A 17,936-nucleotide genomic window follows, 5' to 3' on the forward strand; every position below is an offset into this window, starting at 1 on the left:
AAATATATTTTTTCTTTGATATAATTAAAAATAGAAAAAACATGAGATTTTACGCGTGCGCGTAATAGATTTGAAACTCAATGGAAATACAAATGGTGTAAACATGACTGAAGAACTCTCTGGTGTCACAATAGTGATATTTATTGCGGCCGGAGTTTTAACAATATTATTATTATTCATATTTGCAAAACGACAAATAATGAGATTCGCGTTACGATCACGTCGTGGTCCTCACATTCCTATTGGACATGATGCAAGGAAGGTATGAAGAATCGAAAAGGTTAAGTTACTTATCTGTAATTACATATTTTTCGTTATATTTACTAATATAATGACATTAAAAATTAATAATATTTATATAAAATAATATAAAAGTTATTTTAAAAAAAGTAGTTTTTATTTTAATATAAAATATTATGGCATTCATTTATGTGATATTTATTTATAATTATTTATAATAGGTAAATATTATTTATGTGTATTCACATACATGTATTAAAAATTTTAAATGATTATATATGTATATATATCTATGAAAATATAGTATATCTTTAATTGTTTAGTCATTGAAGAAAGAAATTGAAAGACGGATAGAAGTAATACCAAAAATTCAATACGAGCCACAACTTATTGGTGATCCAAGACTTATTTTAACTCCTCGAGGACATGTTCCACCGCATTATTATAGATTAAAAGCAGTGGATGATGTTAAAACTTTAGGTAATTTATCATTATATATTAGGTAATTTATCATTATATTATTACAAATTTTTTACTTTTAAATATAAATTAATTTCCAATATATATTCTTGTAGAAGCTGAAATTACCAAATATGATAATTGTTTAAGGAGGCATCCATCTGAGAATTTACGAGCATATTTACTTGCCACATTAGCAACTCCATTAAATGGAAGTGGACAAAGATTAATTCATCAATTCTGTGATTTATATGAACATGCACGACATGATCCAACTGAATTTGGAGATGAGGAATATCAAGTATATACCCGTTTATTTCTTAAATTAATGGATGCGTAAGTATGATTTTTTTTAAATTATAAAAGAAGTTTACAATTAGAGCATTTATTGCAACTTATTATGATAGAATACAAAATTGTTGAAAAATGAAAAATTGTTCTTAATGTTTTCATAGGGCCCGTTTGTTAAAATCGTATCCGAGCAGTAGAAAATCTAGTCCAAGCCGTACACCTATAAAGAAAAATGTTGAGACGAAAAGAAATATATTAGAACCTAAAATGAAATTACCCGAAGATCAAACATTGACTGGTTCACGACCAAACACATTAACAGTAATGATGCTGGATAATAATGAAACATCTGTTTAGCATTATGAAAATCGTCACATACAACATATGTGACGAATAGTTGTTTCATAATTGCTAATTTCTACACCATACGAAATTGCAAGTAAGTAAAATACATATTTAATTTTTATTATAATAATATTCCAGAAATATGTTTTTCCTTTTAATTTCGTATCATCTTAAATTTGCAGTTGTTACGAACAGATTTTTTGCAATAGAAGTTGTTTCAGTCTAATATGTACCAGATTACGATTAAATATCGATCTCTGTTTTAATCGATAAATATTTAGTCCATACATCTTTGTAATAGGAATTATGTCTTAAACAAATTAATGCTCGATGAAATGTGGATTTATACGAACTAGAAATATTACTCATTCTCATGTAATTTAACCATTCCATCATCTGAAAGGTATAAATATTATTAAAAGATTTTTAATTCTTATATCATTATTAGATAAAAAAAATTGTTCAATCGCTAAATTATTATTCGGTCGTAATTATACAATAATAATATACAAATAAATCGTAAATACCTGTGGAATTGCATGCTTCCAATCCTGTCTTTCAAAAATAATTGTTAGAGCTTGAGGAAATAATTTTATTTTAATGTTTTGCGATTTAATTAATAAATCTTCTTTCATTAACATGGAATCTATTCCAGATAAACTAATAATAGATACAAATAAAATATCACAATAGAATTGTATTTTATCAAAATGATTTTGCTGTGATTCCATAAAAAATCCTTGAACTTGTGTTATAAGATCGAGAATCCAATTTAAACTGGATCTTTCAAATTGCATATTGATCAACACATTTCGTATAACTTTTAGGAAATATGTTTGCACGCTTTAATAAGAATATTAAGATATATATTTTTATTTGCGTTTTTAATATATCGTTAAAATTATGATAGACCTTTTAAGATCAGAAATCTTACCTAAATGTAGAAGCAATCGTTTCATCGATGATTTCGTTCAACCATGTTAAAGAAGCTTCGGAGCTATGTTTCTTTAAAACCAATTCAGCTCTGATCGCGATTGCATTTTTCAATTTACCTGGTATTGTTTCCCACCATACTTTAGGAGATGTCATTCTTTCTAAATGTTTCATTGGTAATTCCAATGCTGCTGCGAAATAAGAATAAAACTGATCGCACGTTAAATCTATTTTGTCCAAAAGTTCCTCTAATATCGTAGAAAGTAACGTAGAATTAGCATGACATACTTCTGGATTTTTCAACGTTTGAGCATACGAATACATAATAGAGTGGAACAATTCTATCGAATTTTTATTACCGACATCCATTTTTTCAATTACATGTTTCAACGTTATATCTAAAAACGGTTTAATGACATTTGGTTGTACAGCTTGACACAAATCTTCGAGATTCGAATATAACACAGAGTGTTCATTGTTTTCCCAATTAAAATCCATATCGTTTATCGTTTTATACATCGATAGATAATTCTCTATAAAAGATTTAGCAGATAAAGATATGGTTGCATGGTGGCATGCGATAGAAAGCGTATATCGTTTTGTTTCGTTTGATAGATCAAGCATGTTCTTTAGAAAATTCCAATTAATATTGGGCAATGGTTTCGGATATTTGTGAGCAAATATTCGTAAACATTCCGTAATAATACGATGATTATTTGAATCAATTTTATTAGATTTCCTCAAATATTCACCAATCGCTCTGATTACGCTTTTTTCTGGCAAATACTTGAAGTTTTGCGGCTCTCCTTGGGGCCAAGCGTAAATGCCAGATCGAAAACTATTCACTTCTTCCGTAACAAACGATATTAAAAGATTTCCAGCTGTTGGTAAAGCAGTTTTATTTATACTTTCAAGCATTTGTATCCAACAAATACCAGGTATATAAGGAAGTATATCCTCTGGTTTTTTAACCGCGTCGATTGGAGTTTTCGCATATGCTGCCGGTAATACGAGATTGCATCTAAATTCCAGCGGCAGTGTTTTCAAAGATAATTGCTCCAAACGATATGAGGTTAGGGCTTTAAGTGCAGAGTTGATTACTTTTACATCGTTAGATGTTGTGTATGTCCACAATTTCGATACGATATTATTGATCAATCGATCGTATTCTTCAAGGCCCTGCGAGGGTGTATAAAATGCAGCGTCGGCAAATAATTCACATAAGCTTTCCAAAACAATAGGACGCTTCTCCTTCTCCATTTTCGGAGCTAGTACTCTCCATGTTGAACAAATGTCTATTACGGACGCCTTGCAAAGTATAGAAATGCATCCAAGTGCTAGCGCACTCGCAGTTCCACCATTCATGTTCGTCGAACGATTTAATATTTGCGATAACAATGGTACCAAATTTTCCCCGTGTTCGGGATAATTTTCACAAATATACTTCATAGCTCTGGCGCAGGTTGTATCTGAATACCAAGAATAATCGTTTTTCATCAATTGTATTATCGCAGCAGAAACGAATCTATAACATCTTGGCTCTCTTTTCAATGTTTTAAGATACAATTCGATTATAAAATATTTCAATTGTTTGTCACCGTTCAACAACATGTTCAATGTATGATTTATAATTGGGACATTTTCTTTTGTACTTACAAGCTCAGGTATGACCATCAGCAAACATTTTGTTTCTGTACTACTTTTACATTTGGTTAATTTGTGCAGTATCAAAGAAAGCACGTGCGAGCCAAAACTATTTGTCTCTCTGCTGATGTCAACCAGTATATTACAACATAATTCAACTATTAAAGGTTCGTTTGATTGTAAAAGAAGACCAGATATCAATAATTTACATTTGTCTTTTAAATGAATAGGTACATGTGATATGTTTCTTAACCAGGATAAAATATCACTCGAATTCAAAATAATTGAACAATGCATCACCAGTTCTGAGTAGAATTGAATATATGAATCGGAATGACTAAATACTGTAAAAAGTCTGTTTGAAAATATCGTCTCCACGTTACAGGTTAAATCCGTTTTTATGAATATTTTGTTGGCTAAATCCTTTGCTAAATCTAATGCCTCGGAACACAGCACGGATGGATATGCCATCCATTTCAACAGAGATGCCTTCAAAGTGCTAAAAAATATATCATCATAAGACATTTTCTTTGTTATCATCATACCTGTAATATAATACATTATACAATAAGTGATTTAGAGAAATCGTCCAAAAATATTATAATTCTTTTTCTATTTTTAGAGATACTTACATATTTGCAGAGCATTGTACAAGTAAATGGCCGGACATAAAGTGATTACTTCTGCCATTAATATCAACATAAGATTTCCAATATGGTTATCACAATAATCTATAATACTTAATATAACATCGAAATTCGATCTTGGATCAGAATCCTGTTTTAATAATTGTATAATCAAAGATGCGATCATTGGCAGTAAAGCGGTACAATATTCTTTATTTTTTTCTGATAAAGCTTTCTCAGCAAGTTCTAAAATTCTATAATTTGTATTTACACAAGAATGACTTTCTGTCGTGCACAACCAAAGTAATACTTCTGTCTGTACATTTGTATCGTATTTCGATTTAATTAACAATTGCCAGACTTGTTGCATGCAACAATCCATCGAGTCCAACAAAGGATTGCATAAAATATATAAAAATACAGGACGTAGCATTTTTATACTATTTTCTTTAACTCTGGAAATTTTATATACATTTATATGCATGTAAACATACGTGCGCACATTTTATATATAAAAGTATGCAAAACAATATATATATATATATATATATATATATATATATATATATATATATATATGCAAATAATTGTTTGAAAAGTTATATATATCTATACGTACCTATAATCTTGATGATTCACAATAAATGTTATTTGACTCAATATAGTCTGCCAGCTACGTTTATCTCGAATTAAAATGCTTATAAACGGATGTTGTGGCGTGTGTAAAGTAAATGGATACATAATTTTATTTTTTGAATCGCGTTTTAAATCCAGTGTCAATAAATGACTTATTGTTGTAGTAGCAACCATGTAATTTCTATAATATAATTTCGCATATATTTTTTACAATATCAAAAAAAAAAAGATATAAGAAATATCATAGATTGGAAATTAATTTATATACTTTATGGAGGAGATGCTCGAGGTAAAGGTAGATAATGCCTCGTTAATATCCCATAATCCATTTTCGACCAAAGCAATCAAAGCTTGACAAGCTGATATGCTTAGCGTGACATTTGTACTATCTCGCTTCGATAGTAACAATTTAAATTCAGCTATCTGTTTAATTAACAAATTTTATGGAACGATTAAACTAATAGAATTCGAAGATAAAAATGAATGTTGTTATATATATAATTGAACGAATAATACTTGGATTACCTTTGAGATATGATCCGTTTCTCGATCACATTTTTTTTTCTTTATGGATTCGAAGAGTTTAGACGTTGCCTGTAGAAAAATATATTGGAATAGCGATACGAGATAAAAAAGATATATAATTGTAATTGAAAAGAAAGAAAGAACTCACGTGTGATATTAAAACAGGATTCGTAGATTCTAATTTATATTCTATTTCGTTCATCTTGTAAAGTTAATAATACGCTTTAAAAAAATTCTTTTACGTATTAATTTTACATATTTTCGTTCTTAAAGGAAATGTGCGATAAAATTTATGTTTCATTACGCTAAAAATATTATTGCTACTTCCACAGTGACAATACTATTAATAAATATTAGGTATAATAAAAGTTGTTGCGAGCATACGAGCATAGGTTATAAAACATAACCTTGTATCGTTAAAACATATTTTGTAATATGTGTTAACATATATTATTCGTAGTTTACAGTCATTTATAATATGAAAATAAGAATAATTTATTTATACTATTTATATACGAACAACATATGTCTTATAGAAAGAAATTTTAAAAGAGCACGATTACATCTCTCACGGGTTAAGAATGATAAAATGGAAAGAATAAATACATATCGTGTCGTTGCGAACGCATACTTTCAATGCCATTTTTCATAGGGGTTCTCAAATAGAATTAGATATATTTTTTTTTTTAAATGTTTGTACAACTATGCGTGAAATTGTAAAAAATATTAATAATAATAAGAAATTATTATATTTACAATAATATAATATGAATGGATTATAATAGATTTTTAAGATATATTATTTAAACGAATTCGAAAGAAAAAAAAGAAGGAAAAAGATAATATTAATTAATCGACAAGAGAGAAATTTGAAAAGGCGTGAAATTGTCAAAGGAGAATATACCGATCGAGGGATACTGTTATAATAGTAAGATTTCCAATATATTTATTCGTATGGACAAGTTGGAGCATAGTGCACAATATAATTAATATATGTATAGTAGTCTGAGGAAGGGGTCAGATTACATTCTGGAGTTTGAACACAATATCTTACAATTTAACGACAAGATGCCTGCATTTCTGTATTTGCTTCTGTACGTATTGTTACTCGTATATTTATATATTCAGTATGTGTATAATATATAAAGCGTAACGACTCACTATTTTTATCATTCTAAAAAAATGGAGACGAGAATACGGGTCCTTGTTTATTACATTACGTTAATATTTCAGTCCGTCTTATGTCGTCATTTAATTTATTCGTTTGAGAATTTTTTTGCAATGGATTATGCAACATTGTGGCAAATAGTACTCGCTAGAATAATATCCTTAGGAGATTGTCTCCAATTGCTAAATTACATTTGTATCTCGTATATAAGTTGCGAGGAAGTTAACGAGTTCAACATCGATACTATGTCGAACGAATCGATTTTAACGCGAGAGATCAAAATTCATGTAATAAAACGTAAAAAAAAAAAAAAAAAAAAAAAGGCGCTACTCGAAACGTAAAGAGGGTAAAAATCTGGATTTAAAACTTGATCGTTCGTTATAATAATCGTGGTAAATTTATTGCCACTGAATAAGATTTTCACCAGTACGATTTGAATGGATAACGCAAGAATAATCGTTATGCGAAAAATTTGCGATACCCGAATATGTATATATATAATATTTGACGATTGGAGACAGCTCCCTTTTTCCGCATGATTAGCAATTAACAATCTATATTAAATTTTTGTTTAAAAGCAAATACACTTTACAGCCTATACACAATCCATACAATCCATTGTTTTTCATCCCTTTTGTTCACTTATTTTTTTTTTTTTTTGTTTTGTTTTTATTCACTTTTTTTTTTTCATTTAATTTCTCTCTCGTTTAATATCTTCTACTCGAATTTAAGTTTTGTGGAGAGCGCAGGGCAGGTCCAGGTACTTAGGCTATCTGTATATTTTCATAAAAATTCGTCAAGATCTTCGATTTTCTTCTTATCACGATTCGCGTGTCGCTCCTCTGATTTTTTTTCATTTTACGTTTTATAAAAATCACAGCACAGCACCAGCATTTTTTTTCTCTCTTTACTTTAAAGCCCGCCCGATTCTCCTTCGAAACACGTCTCATTAAAACTGAGACGATTTTGCCCGCGCCGTTCCTCCGCCTTCGTTCTCTCCCTTTTCCTCCCTTCCTCTCCCTTCCACTCACTCATTCTTTCTTAGTTCTCTTTCTCTCCCTCTCTTTCTCTCCCTCCTCCCATCCCTCTCCCCTCCCCCCCGTTCCGCTCGTTTCAGTTAAACAGATAGATATCGCCGTTTTCGTATCCACGTCCGAATTAAAAAAACACGCCTTGTTCTCTGTTCTTTTATTTGGCATTTGCAACACTACGTACGGCATACGATAAAACTATTTCTCTTGGATTCTTGGCAACCATGTTTTACCAATCGTTCGTATTATAATACAACGCTTTTATCTTTTTTTTTCTTTTTTTTTTTTTCCTTTTTACCGACGATACAATAATAAAATAATAGAACCAATAATTATTGATGAATAATCGTAATAAAAGGTACAATGATAATCGTCACTGAACTAACTTTAGATAGCCAACAGGATGATACTATGGGCGCGTATGTATCACTGTGGCGCATATGTATGTGTATACGTATAATATACCTAATAACTTTCTCCCTTCCTCGTCAATTAGTCTTATCCATCTTGATCATCGCTCTCTCTCTCTCTCTCTCTCTCTCTTTCGCTCGCTCGCTCTCTCTCGCTCTCTCTCTCGCTCGCTCGCTCGTATCCCTTTTCACATATACACTCGTATCCGTACCCACACGAATTTACGTACGTACACTTGCACGCGTCCTCTTTCTCTCTCTCGCTCGCTTCCGCTCGGTTGTAATCGCGCAACGCTAACTACAATTAATCTTAGTAAACAAATAGCATTCTAGTGTACTCAATGTACAATCACTTATCGTCACGTTATCGTTTATTTAGAATTATCGTGATTTTTCGTTTTTTTATTATTTTTTTTCTTTTTTCCCTTTTTTTTTTTTCCTTTCCTTACGCTTACAACTCCTCTATCCGACATCTCGTGTGTATCTCGTTCGTATTTAACCGACATCGTAACCGACGACGACGTTCACGTGTTGATATATCGGCATAGGGAGGGGTATATATATATATATATATATATATATAATCAAATCGTGTCTAAAAAAACGTGTCGTTCGCGAGTCACGTAATTTCGCTAGAAAAATGTCGAGTCTGTGATTTAGCAATCTTCTTCTTCTCTTTCTTCTTGTTCTTCTTCTTCTTCTTTTTTATACAATAAAATACAACGATCTATAATTTCATTGTTATAGACAAAGTTCGCGATTGATTATCCGTATATAATACGCGTTATTACACAACAAGTTACTGAAAATATGCGACGCAAATAGTCGCGTATAATCACGCGCAGGAATTTTCTTCTCTTTCATTCTCGCTTCCATTCTCGCATCTCTAAATCTCGTCTACTAAATTGTAAGTGCAATAAAAATTGTTGCATGCCGCAACAACACGAGTCGAGGCATTACATTCTCTCTCTCTCACGAATCGGAGAAAAATCGGGCAAATTAATTAACAGCTTCTCTCTCTCTCTCAATCTCTCATCTTTCTCCACGTATTAGGATTATATCAAGTAATTATTTTAAGGCCATCTTCGGCCCAGTCAGTCTAACGCAACGAGATATCATCGCAATGCTCTTCCCTCGCGTCTCTTTTTCTCTCCCGCTCTCTCTCACTCCTCATACACTCTCTCTCTCGCTCTCTCTCTTCCCCTCGTTTCCTTTCCCCCAATCCCCAATTTCGCCGCGCCTTCCAATCGCGAGCCGTTTCTTCCATCTTTAACAGTAATAGCTAATTTGTCGTCGATTCCAAGTTTTTTCTTTTTTTTTTTTTTCAAATTTTCTCCTCTCCGTTACACGTTTCTCGCTCGAGTACTTTTCCAGTTGCATCCGAGTTATCGTCATCTTCGGATCGAAAGAGATTTCGTCTCGAATGGAAGAACGAAGACACGTGACAAGCAAATTTTTATTTCGAATTTTTTTGACCCGAAAAAAAAGAAATTTTTCTCGGTCAATCGCGAATTGTGCGTAAAATATCCGATGGTGGAACGATTCGATAATTTTCGCAAAAAAAAAAAAAAAAAAAAAAAAAAAAATAAGATCGGAAGGCGTGCACGGCTCTTGTCACGTAGAAAGAAGACAAGGAGGAGTGTTACGTATTGAACGAGGTCTCGACGAAGATGGTAGATATAATAGCAATGTATAATAACGATGACGATATAGGGATATAGCAAGTCTGGAGGTTGGTAGTAGTGTAAAGTTTCATCGCTACGCTGTGTTGTCGCTGTTGTCGCTGTTGCTGCTGCTGCTGCTAATGGAAGCGAAACTCGCTGTTGTTGTTGACGTGGCGGCGAGCCGATACAGATGCGAGTCGCGCGAACGAGCAAGAGGTGGCAGACTGAAGTTGGTATTGGACGAGACGATCCTAAGTTTGCCTGCCTGTGGCGGCAGAATGCGGATGTCCCGCGGCGGTCGCGGCGGTAACCGGCGGTGGATGATGAGACGTGTGATGAGTTTGTGCAGAGGTGGGTCCGGTTGTTCCGGCAGCAAGTACGGGACCGGGGGCCGCGGGTCACTTGGGCGGGAATGGCGAGATCACCGATGCGGCTACCGCGGCGGCCTGCTGACTCGCTAGCATCGCCGCTGCAACACATACACATATATACCGGTGCCGATTAATTGTTTTTTCCATTTCCAAAGAGAGAGAGAAAAAAAAAAAAAGAAAAAGAGAGGAAAAAAAAAAAGATACGACCGATCGTACGCGTCGATCGGGTGAATATATTTCGAGTCCACTCTCGCCGCCGCGGTTCGCGCGATTCGTTTAGATTCGCGTTCCGCAATCGTTATAATCCCTTTGACGAAAGCCACGCCCCATTTCTCCCCACCCATCTTCGCATTGCTCGCGCACAGTGCAGTGCTACACTACCGGTGTTCGCGCTACTCCACTGCCCAAGTATAGCGTGCGAGCGAGCAAACGAATAACGGAATGAGAGTGAGAGTGAGAGTTAAGAAATAGGAGGAAGGGCGAGGGGGATAGAAGAGACGAAACGAATGTTTTCCTTTCTTTTTTTGCTACACGAATTTCCGCGCGTCCCATCTCGTCTCGTTATCTCTCCACTCTCGATTGTCGCCTCTCGTTCTCCTTTTCTCGCCTCTTCTTTCTTCTCTCCTCCTCCTCCTCCTTCTTTCTCCTGTTTCTTCTTTTTCCGTCTTCTTCGTTCGTTCATCGACATAACGAACGATATAGTATAAAATTCGAGGGAGAGGGGGGGAGACGGGTGAGGGAAGCGAGGAAGAAGCGACTCGTAACGATAGCTTTGCGATTAGTTATTTCGATCATCGTGACGGATTATATATAGACGCATCGATACAATCGATATCCCGAACAACGATTATCACAGTTAACTATGCGTTCGTAATTACATATCCTAAGTGTCTCGTAACGTCAATGATATCCCTTTTCTTTTTTTATCCGTACGTGCCGTTTGACGTACATTTAGAATTTCAAGCACACGTCGCACCGAAACATAAGCACGCCGTTATCCCTGACCGTGGTATAGTATATATCTTCCCGTGAATTGTACGATGATCAATCTATTTTCCAATTATCTACCCGCACGTAATAAAGTAACCAAGTACCAGTGGTATCGATTCGCGAGGCTCGCGTTACACATGTAGTACACGCGTTATATATATATATAACTGTGTGTAGAGAGGAAGGAAACCCGGAACAGACGAAGATAAACGACTCGAAAACGAATCGATCGGTGACGACCTTTCTTTCTTTCTTTCCTTCCCATCTTTTCGTCTGTTTCTCTCTTCTCGATTTTTCGTCTCGACGCACCAATATGGCGCGTTTATTATTATCGGATCGCGATCAGGTTTCGATCGATCAGGTTGTTGTCGTCCGCGCGAAAAATCGTGGGATCGCTCGAAAACCCAATCTTCGAACAGTGAGTGAATGAACGAATGGATAGATGGACAGGAAGACACGAGTCGAGACGAGAGGTACGTACGACGCGCGTTCCAGGACGATCGGTTATCCGACGAAGAAGGGAAAGTGGGTCAGGATAGGGATAACGGTGATGATGATGATCGACGACGACGACGGCGACGATGAAGACGACGACGACGACGACGACGACGATGGTGGTAGTGGTGGTGATGGCGGCGGTGGCGGCGAAGACGACGGTGACGGCGGCGACAGTGGACGGTTCGATTCGAACCGGTATTTATTGTCAGGGTCTGACGAGAGGCTTACCTCCGTACGGGGCGGGATATTGTCCGGTCAATAACGGATAACCTAGGCCAACGTGGGTGTGATGATGCGTGTGCACGTGTCGTTGGGGCGGGGGTGATCTGTTATCCTTGGTCAAGGTCCCGGTGCCGGCGTCGACGGGCGTCGGTTGCTGCTGTTGCGATTGCTGTCCTCCCGACTGAACTTGCTGCTTCGCCTGGGATTGTTGACTCTGGGATTGGGGCGGGCCGGGGCCGGCCACGGAACTGGGCGGTCCGCTCGGGGGGCGTGACGGTGTCGGACCAGCGGACGATGGGCTGGCCGAGGCCGCGGACGTTTTCGGGGTGGGCGATTTGAGCGCACGCTCCTGAAGCTCGTGTATCTTGTGCGCCGAATAATACTGATTGGCATGGTGCTGGAGCAGGTCGAGAGCTTTGCCCGCGGGCGGTCTGCTCAGATCCTCGGGCGCGTGATACCTCGGCAATTGGTGTAGATACGGGTTACCGGAATAAGGGCCTGGGACCAGCATTGGGCTGAGGCCTCGATACACCGGGTGACCCGGATCGAACGGCAACGCGCCGTAGTGTTGCGGCTGCATGTAGCCCGGATGGATGTACGCGTACTGCGAGGTGGGGGGCGGCGGTGGTCCCTGCGTTTCCATCGTCGGCTTCACGCCCTCCTGCTTGCTCTTCGCGTCCTCGTTCTTTCCCAAGTCTTGAAGCTTCTCCTGCTTCGGTTGATGCTTCGGACTCGGGGGCGGCGGCTTCGCCTGTTGGCTCTGCTTGCTCACCTCCTCCTTTCGCCTCTGGTCACCCGGGTACAGGTAATACCTCCGGTCGTCCTGCAACGGGCCAGGAGGCGGCGGCGGCGGCGCCGACCTCTGACTCTGGCCGCTGTGATACACGTGGTACGGGCTCATCTGGCTCTTCATCTCTATACTCTCCTTCAATATCTGATGATTCTCGTGCTGCTTCTCCTTCAGGCTTGCCTGTTGCTGCTGCTGCGGTTGCTGCGACTGCGGCTCCTGCTTTATCTTCGCCTTCTGCTCGTGCATCTCCTGCTCCTGCTGCTGCTGCTGCTGTTGCTGCTGCTGTTGCTGTTGCTGCTGCTGCTGCTGCTGCTGTTGCGAGACGGGTTGCGGCGGTTGGTACGGGTAGCCGGGCGGCATGTAACCCCCGTAACCCCCGTAGTAGTGGGGCTGCTGTTGCGGCTGGGGGACCGACTGGCTCAGCTCCTTCTTCTCCTTCTCGGCGACCACGCTCTGCAGGCTGGCCAGCGTCGGCATCTGCGGTATGTTGAGCGGCTTCATCTCCTGCTTCGGCGCGACCAGCTCGCTCGGCTTCTGGTCGATCGGCTTGCTCTCGGCCACGCTCGGGACCAGGTAGGGGGGCTGGCCGTAGTACGGGTACATGTTGAAGTGGGAGGGGAGGTGGGCGCTCGCGGCCACCTTCCCGTCCTTGTCCTGCTGGCCCTGCTTCGACTTGTCCGCGGCCTCCGCCTCGAGCACCGGCGCCGCGTCGTCCGAGATGTCCGAGTAGGCGGGGCTCTGCACGTCGTCCCGCGTCGCGTCCACGATCGGCGCCTCGAGCGGCGACGGGTGCGGGCTGCCGCCCGGCGACTTCCTCGACTTCTTCTTGTACCCCTGCGCCTTGGACGCGGCGCGCGGATCCTTGCTCTTGTCCTGGTCGGGCATCAGGGCGGCGGTCGGCTTAACCTTGAACTGCGGCATCTTCGCGTGCAGCGACACGCTCTGATACGGCTGCAAGTGCGCCTGCACGCCTTGGCCTGGGTGGCCTGGCTGCGAGAGGCCGCCCGCCTGCTGCGATATCTGGTTGGCCAGGCCCTGCAGGGCCGGGTGTTGGCTCGCTATGCTCTGCAGCCCCGTCGCTTGCGCCTGCTGCTGCTGCTGTTGCTGCTGTTGCTGTTGCTGTTGCTGCTGCAATCCGGCGGCTTGTTGCACCACGTGGGCCTGAGACGGCTGGCCTATCTGCGCGGATAACGTGTGCTGCACTGACAATTGGTGGGCGGCCGCCAACTGTTGCTGCTGCTGTTGTTGCTGCTGCTGTTGGATGGACGCTTGTTGTTGTTGCTGTTGCATTTGCTGGCCGGGTGGGAGCTGCTGCTGCGGTGGAGGCGGGGGCGGAGGGGCGACGGTCTGGCCGGCTTGCAACGCTTGCTGGCTCGCCTGCAGGATGGAGGTTTGTTGCTGATGGTGGGACGACAATTGGGACGGTTGAGGCGGTTGAGGAATATTCAACGGAGGCGGAATGTTGGCGGCTGCCGGATGCGGCGAGGACACGGAGGATCTCGGCGATTGGCTGGCTCGTGGCCCGGGGCTTTGAGGCGAGTTCGACTGACTCGACTGTTGTTGCTGCTGCTGCTGCTGTTGTTGCTGTTGCTGTTGCTGCGACTGTTGCCTCGCGTTGTTGGAACTCGACATAGCGGCGGATGGGGGGGCGGGCAAGTCGGACTCCTGGCCGAATCTGAGCACACCCGGTTTCACGATGCCGCCGCCGCCGCCCTTGGCGGCGGTGGCCGTTGTCTCCGCGGCGAGCACAGACGCGGGTGGCTCGGCTATGCTCGGCGAGGCGACGCGCGGCGGGGGAGGCGGGGTCTCCGGGGGCAGGGCGGTCGGAGGGGGGCTCGCCGCGCGAAGCGGCGTCCCCTCGGGCTTGTCGGCCGGCGACTTGACGGGCGTCGCCGGGCTGGGCGCCTCGATGTTGCTCTCGTCGTTCTCGGACATGCTCGTGACCCCCTCCTTCGTGTCGTCGTCGTCCGCGGACCCGTGGGCGTGGCTCTGGTGATACTTGAGCCCGTTGATGTGTTTGTACTTTTTGTTGCAGTTGGGCTCCGGGCACTCGAGCAGCACCGGGCTGGCGGGGGGCGAGCCGCTCGGGGGCGTGGGCGGGGGCGCCCTCCTCTTGTTCTTGTCCTCCTCCTCGGGGCCGCGCGACTTGCGCTTGGCGGCGGGGTCCGGCCGCGGGGGGACGAACGCGGCCGGGCTCGGGCTCGCCGCCGGGGAGCCCTGCGCGCCCCGCCGGCCCTTGGCCCCGCCGTTGCGCAGCTTGCTGTGCACCGAGCTCCTCGTCTCGGTGAAGTTGCTCAGATCGTTGCCGGGGGTGGCGTTGGCGGCGGCTCTGCCGCGCTTCCCCCGCCCCTTGGGCGTGCGCGCGTCGAGGTCGCTGGTCGGCGAGTCGCAGAACCTCGGCGGCGCCCAATCGTGGCGGGTGCAGTCGAGCAGCGTGCCCACGTATGTCTTACCGCGCCATGTCACGTTCACCACCAGCACACCTGCGGCAAAATTCGTAACGTACGAATAACGTGGAGGAAGGGGGAGGGGGGTCGTTCGCGGGGGCGCCACTCACCTCCTTCGGTCTCGTGCCAAACGATCCCCTCCAAAGTGACCGAGGTCCCGGGCTCGCAAGGCCCCAAGCATTCCGGCTCGGTGATGGTCCCCACGCTGGTACCCACGCACACATCGGACATGTCCTGGAAAATTTATGGAAAACCGTGCGTGAAACTCGGCGTCGAGACACGTGCTCGAGAGAGAAACGAGTTTTATTATTTTAGGAACGCGCGAGTTCGGCTCGCCCGTTCACCGGCTTGCTTCATCGCTCGTTTCGAATCCCTTTCGCTACTACCGCCATCTTGCGACCGCGCCGCCAACTCGCTTCGCGACTCGGCTACGAATCTCCGATATCCATCCCGATCGATAATACGCGATACTATTGCTGTTAACGCTGGAGCTAGATACTCTTTGTCCGATAAGTTTCGTTACATTTTCCGATGTATTGTTATTTTTATTCTCGTGGAAGGAACGGTATATATATATATAAAAGTGCGACAGTTATTTCGAATAGAAAAAGGAACACCTTTGTTTTTTACACACACTATTGCCGCAAATCCGCATCCATCTTTGACTATATATTATATGTATACGTATATTTATCGGCGAAGTGCAACATTTTCACCGATAAAGAGACCAAGATCGAATCCTATGGATCGAGTCCAACGACGACGACGACGGCGACGATGACGACGACGACGACGACGATGACGACGACGACGACGACAACGACGACGACGACGACGACGAGAGGAGAAAGAAGGAGGAAAGTGAGCGAGTAAATAAGGAATAAAGGAGGAGAAGAGAAATGAATAGCTTTAAGAAAAAAAAAAGAAAAGAAAAAAAAGTAAAAGCAAATTGCCATATACGAGACTCGTAGGTTGCACGTGCATGCATTGCTTCTAAGATGTAAGCACGTGTGCGCCTAGAACGATGACTTATCCTAGTTACGTTTTCACGCTCGATCGATAATCGCTTTCCTTTCGATCTTACCAATCGATGCTAAATAAAAATATTCACAAGGCAAATTCACATCGTATCTATTGGACGGATTCACACGGCGGTTATATCCGAATATATTATTTTATCGACGGTGACCGCTCTTTCTTTCTCTCTCTCTCTCACTCTCTTCTCCCGCTTTCCGTCTCATCATGCAGTCATCACTCTCTGTCTATCTCTCTCCGTCTCTTCGAGTATAATCGAAGTAGTTAAACCATTCCAAGTCTAGATTAACGCGTATACTCTTCTTTTTTTTTCTTTCTTTTCTTTCCTTTTGTTTCATTTCCTTTTTTCTTTTCTCTTCGCAACTCTCTCTTCCTCTTCTATTATCGTCGAACGATAATACGCGCATATATATTTTCACGTTCGAATCGATCGTTGATCGTTTCCAAGAGTCAGGTTTAATTCGCTTTACACAAAAGATTCGATTCAAGCTGGTGGAAACAGATAAACTTTGGATCTAAAGTGCAACTTCGTATCGTTTTCGCTACTTATTATAACTATATAAGGTCGTCCTGATGTCCCGGTTTTCGATGACAATCGTGAGAGAAACAAGGCGAAACAAGTCTTTCTCATTCGTACGTCCAACACCCATCCCGAAACGTTCTCTTTGAACGACATCCCAAAAAACATAGATGCGATATTTATTTAAATAAAAAGTGATTCACAGCATTTCTCCCGATTTTAAATCAAGCGTAATACACGACTCGATGAAACGTTCGACGGTTAATAATAATAAGCTTCGCCCCCCCTTGAAAACGAAAGAGTGACGCAAGTTTGATCGATCGATCGATCGGAGAAGGGAAAAAACGAGACGACGTGGACAGAATCGGGAAAAGTAACGAACCGATCGCGTTTTGTTTCGTAGCTGTAGTACTCGCGTCTCTCTCTCTCTCTCTCTTGCTTTCTCTCTCTCTCCCTACATATTCGTTCACTCCCGGGGGTGGAGACCGCAGAGTATTGATTTCACGTACCGTTCGCGTACCCCCAGTCGTTTCCGTTCCCCGACCGAAATCATCTCCGATCGTCATCGAAATCGCAACGTACGCCACCTCTCCCTCTTCCCCTCCGAGATTCGTCTCGCAAACAAGGAACAAGAAGAAGAAAAACAGAGAAAGAAAGGACGAATAATTCGCAAAAAAAGAACACACGTACAACACACGTAAGTAAGAGACAGACGTGGCGGACGATACGATTCGAGGGAGGAAGGGTGGGGGGGAAGAGCGAGCGAGCGAGCGAGCGAGCGAGCGAGCGAGTGAGAGAGAGAGAGAGGCGGGAAGCGAACACGCGCGAAGGGGCGTGAGAGCGGAAAGCGGAGAGAGAGAGTGGGACGATGGGACGAGCGCGCAGGCTCGCGCGGGAAAGCGTGCGCTCTCGTCGTCCCTCGATTACCTTTGGTTCGGAAGCGGAAGTCTTGAGTTTCTTCGGAGGTGGAGGACTGGCCGCGGTATCCATGGCGTCGTCGGGCGTCGTTGTGATCGGAGTGCCGGGTACCGTGGCGAGCTTGGTCTGCTCGGGTTTGGCAGCCGGGCCAGCGGCGGTCGCGCTGGCCGGAC

The 17,936-nt window shown here is 42.3% G+C and overlaps 3 protein-coding genes across 12 annotated transcripts in view; 1 reads left to right on the plus strand and 2 right to left on the minus strand.

Annotated features, from left to right (window-relative positions):
• On the plus strand, nt 1–4,660 carry LOC552842 (uncharacterized protein C1orf43 homolog). Of its 4 annotated transcripts, none has more exons than XR_003304642.1 (5): nt 8–262; nt 564–720; nt 816–1,035; nt 1,155–1,429; nt 4,535–4,660. XR_003304642.1 is itself a non-coding variant. In XM_026440618.1 (4 exons), the coding sequence occupies exons 1-4, from the start codon at nt 104–106 to the stop codon at nt 1,345–1,347; spliced, it is 717 nt and encodes a 238-aa protein (XP_026296403.1). In that variant the 5' UTR covers nt 1–103; the 3' UTR covers nt 1,348–1,609. The 4 variants fall into 4 exon arrangements, 2 of the variants coding, with proteins under 2 accessions (XP_026296403.1, XP_026296402.1); XR_003304641.1 differs by lacking the exon at nt 4,535–4,660 and adding an exon at nt 1,518–1,761 and having other exon boundaries at nt 9–262; XM_026440618.1 differs by lacking the exon at nt 4,535–4,660 and having other exon boundaries at nt 1–262; nt 564–742; nt 850–1,035; nt 1,155–1,609.
• LOC726841 (focadhesin) lies at nt 1,069–6,438 on the minus strand. The gene is made up of 9 exons (XM_016912108.2): nt 5,848–6,438; nt 5,700–5,768; nt 5,443–5,597; nt 5,158–5,355; nt 4,545–4,993; nt 2,270–4,457; nt 1,863–2,178; nt 1,569–1,731; nt 1,069–1,210 (listed from the first exon to the last, which is right to left on the minus strand). Exons 1-8 carry the CDS (start codon nt 5,899–5,901, stop codon nt 1,579–1,581), a joined length of 3,582 nt encoding a protein of 1,193 aa, XP_016767597.1. The 5' UTR covers nt 5,902–6,438; the 3' UTR covers nt 1,069–1,210; nt 1,569–1,578.
• A 968-nt stretch (nt 6,439–7,406) lies between these two features.
• LOC409729 (zinc finger protein 608) overlaps nt 7,407–17,936 on the minus strand; it is a 31,459-nt gene continuing 20,929 nt past the window's right edge. For all 7 annotated transcript variants that reach the window (XM_016912103.2, XM_016912101.2, XM_016912099.2 and 4 more), the window contains 4 exons: nt 17,773–17,936; nt 15,401–15,524; nt 12,060–15,326; nt 7,407–10,441 (listed from right to left, as the gene is read on the minus strand). The exon at nt 17,773–17,936 is cut by the window's right edge and continues 4,010 nt beyond it. In XM_016912103.2, coding sequence (XP_016767592.2) covers nt 10,371–10,441; nt 12,060–15,326; nt 15,401–15,524; nt 17,773–17,936 — 3,626 coding nt within the window. In that variant the 3' untranslated portion in view covers nt 7,407–10,370. The remainder of the gene's footprint in view (nt 10,442–12,059; nt 15,327–15,400; nt 15,525–17,772) is intronic.

The sequence above is a fragment of the Apis mellifera genome, linkage group LG5 (assembly GCF_003254395.2).
Source record: "Apis mellifera strain DH4 linkage group LG5, Amel_HAv3.1, whole genome shotgun sequence".
Lineage (NCBI taxonomy): Eukaryota > Metazoa > Arthropoda > Insecta > Hymenoptera > Apidae > Apis > Apis mellifera.

What these genes read in the sequence shown, in the direction of transcription:
- LOC552842 (XM_026440617.1), top strand. Translation starts at nt 104, where the DNA reads ATGACTGAAGAACTCTCTGGTGTCACAATAGTGATATTTATTGCGGCC. An exon ending in GGATGATGTTAAAACTTTAG is followed by an intron (nt 721 to 815) that starts GTAATTTATCAT and finishes ATATTCTTGTAG; the next exon opens with AAGCTGAAATTACCAAATAT. An exon ending in TTTCTTAAATTAATGGATGC is followed by an intron (nt 1,036 to 1,154) that starts GTAAGTATGATT and finishes ATGTTTTCATAG; the next exon opens with GGCCCGTTTGTTAAAATCGT.
- LOC726841 (XM_016912108.2), bottom strand. Translation starts at nt 5,901, where the DNA reads ATGAACGAAATAGAATATAAATTAGAATCTACGAATCCTGTTTTAATA. An exon ending in ATCCTGTTTTAATATCACAC is followed by an intron (nt 5,769 to 5,847) that starts GTGAGTTCTTTC and finishes ATTTTTCTACAG; the next exon opens with GCAACGTCTAAACTCTTCGA. An exon ending in GTACAATGCTCTGCAAATAT is followed by an intron (nt 4,458 to 4,544) that starts GTAAGTATCTCT and finishes ATTATATTACAG; the next exon opens with GTATGATGATAACAAAGAAA.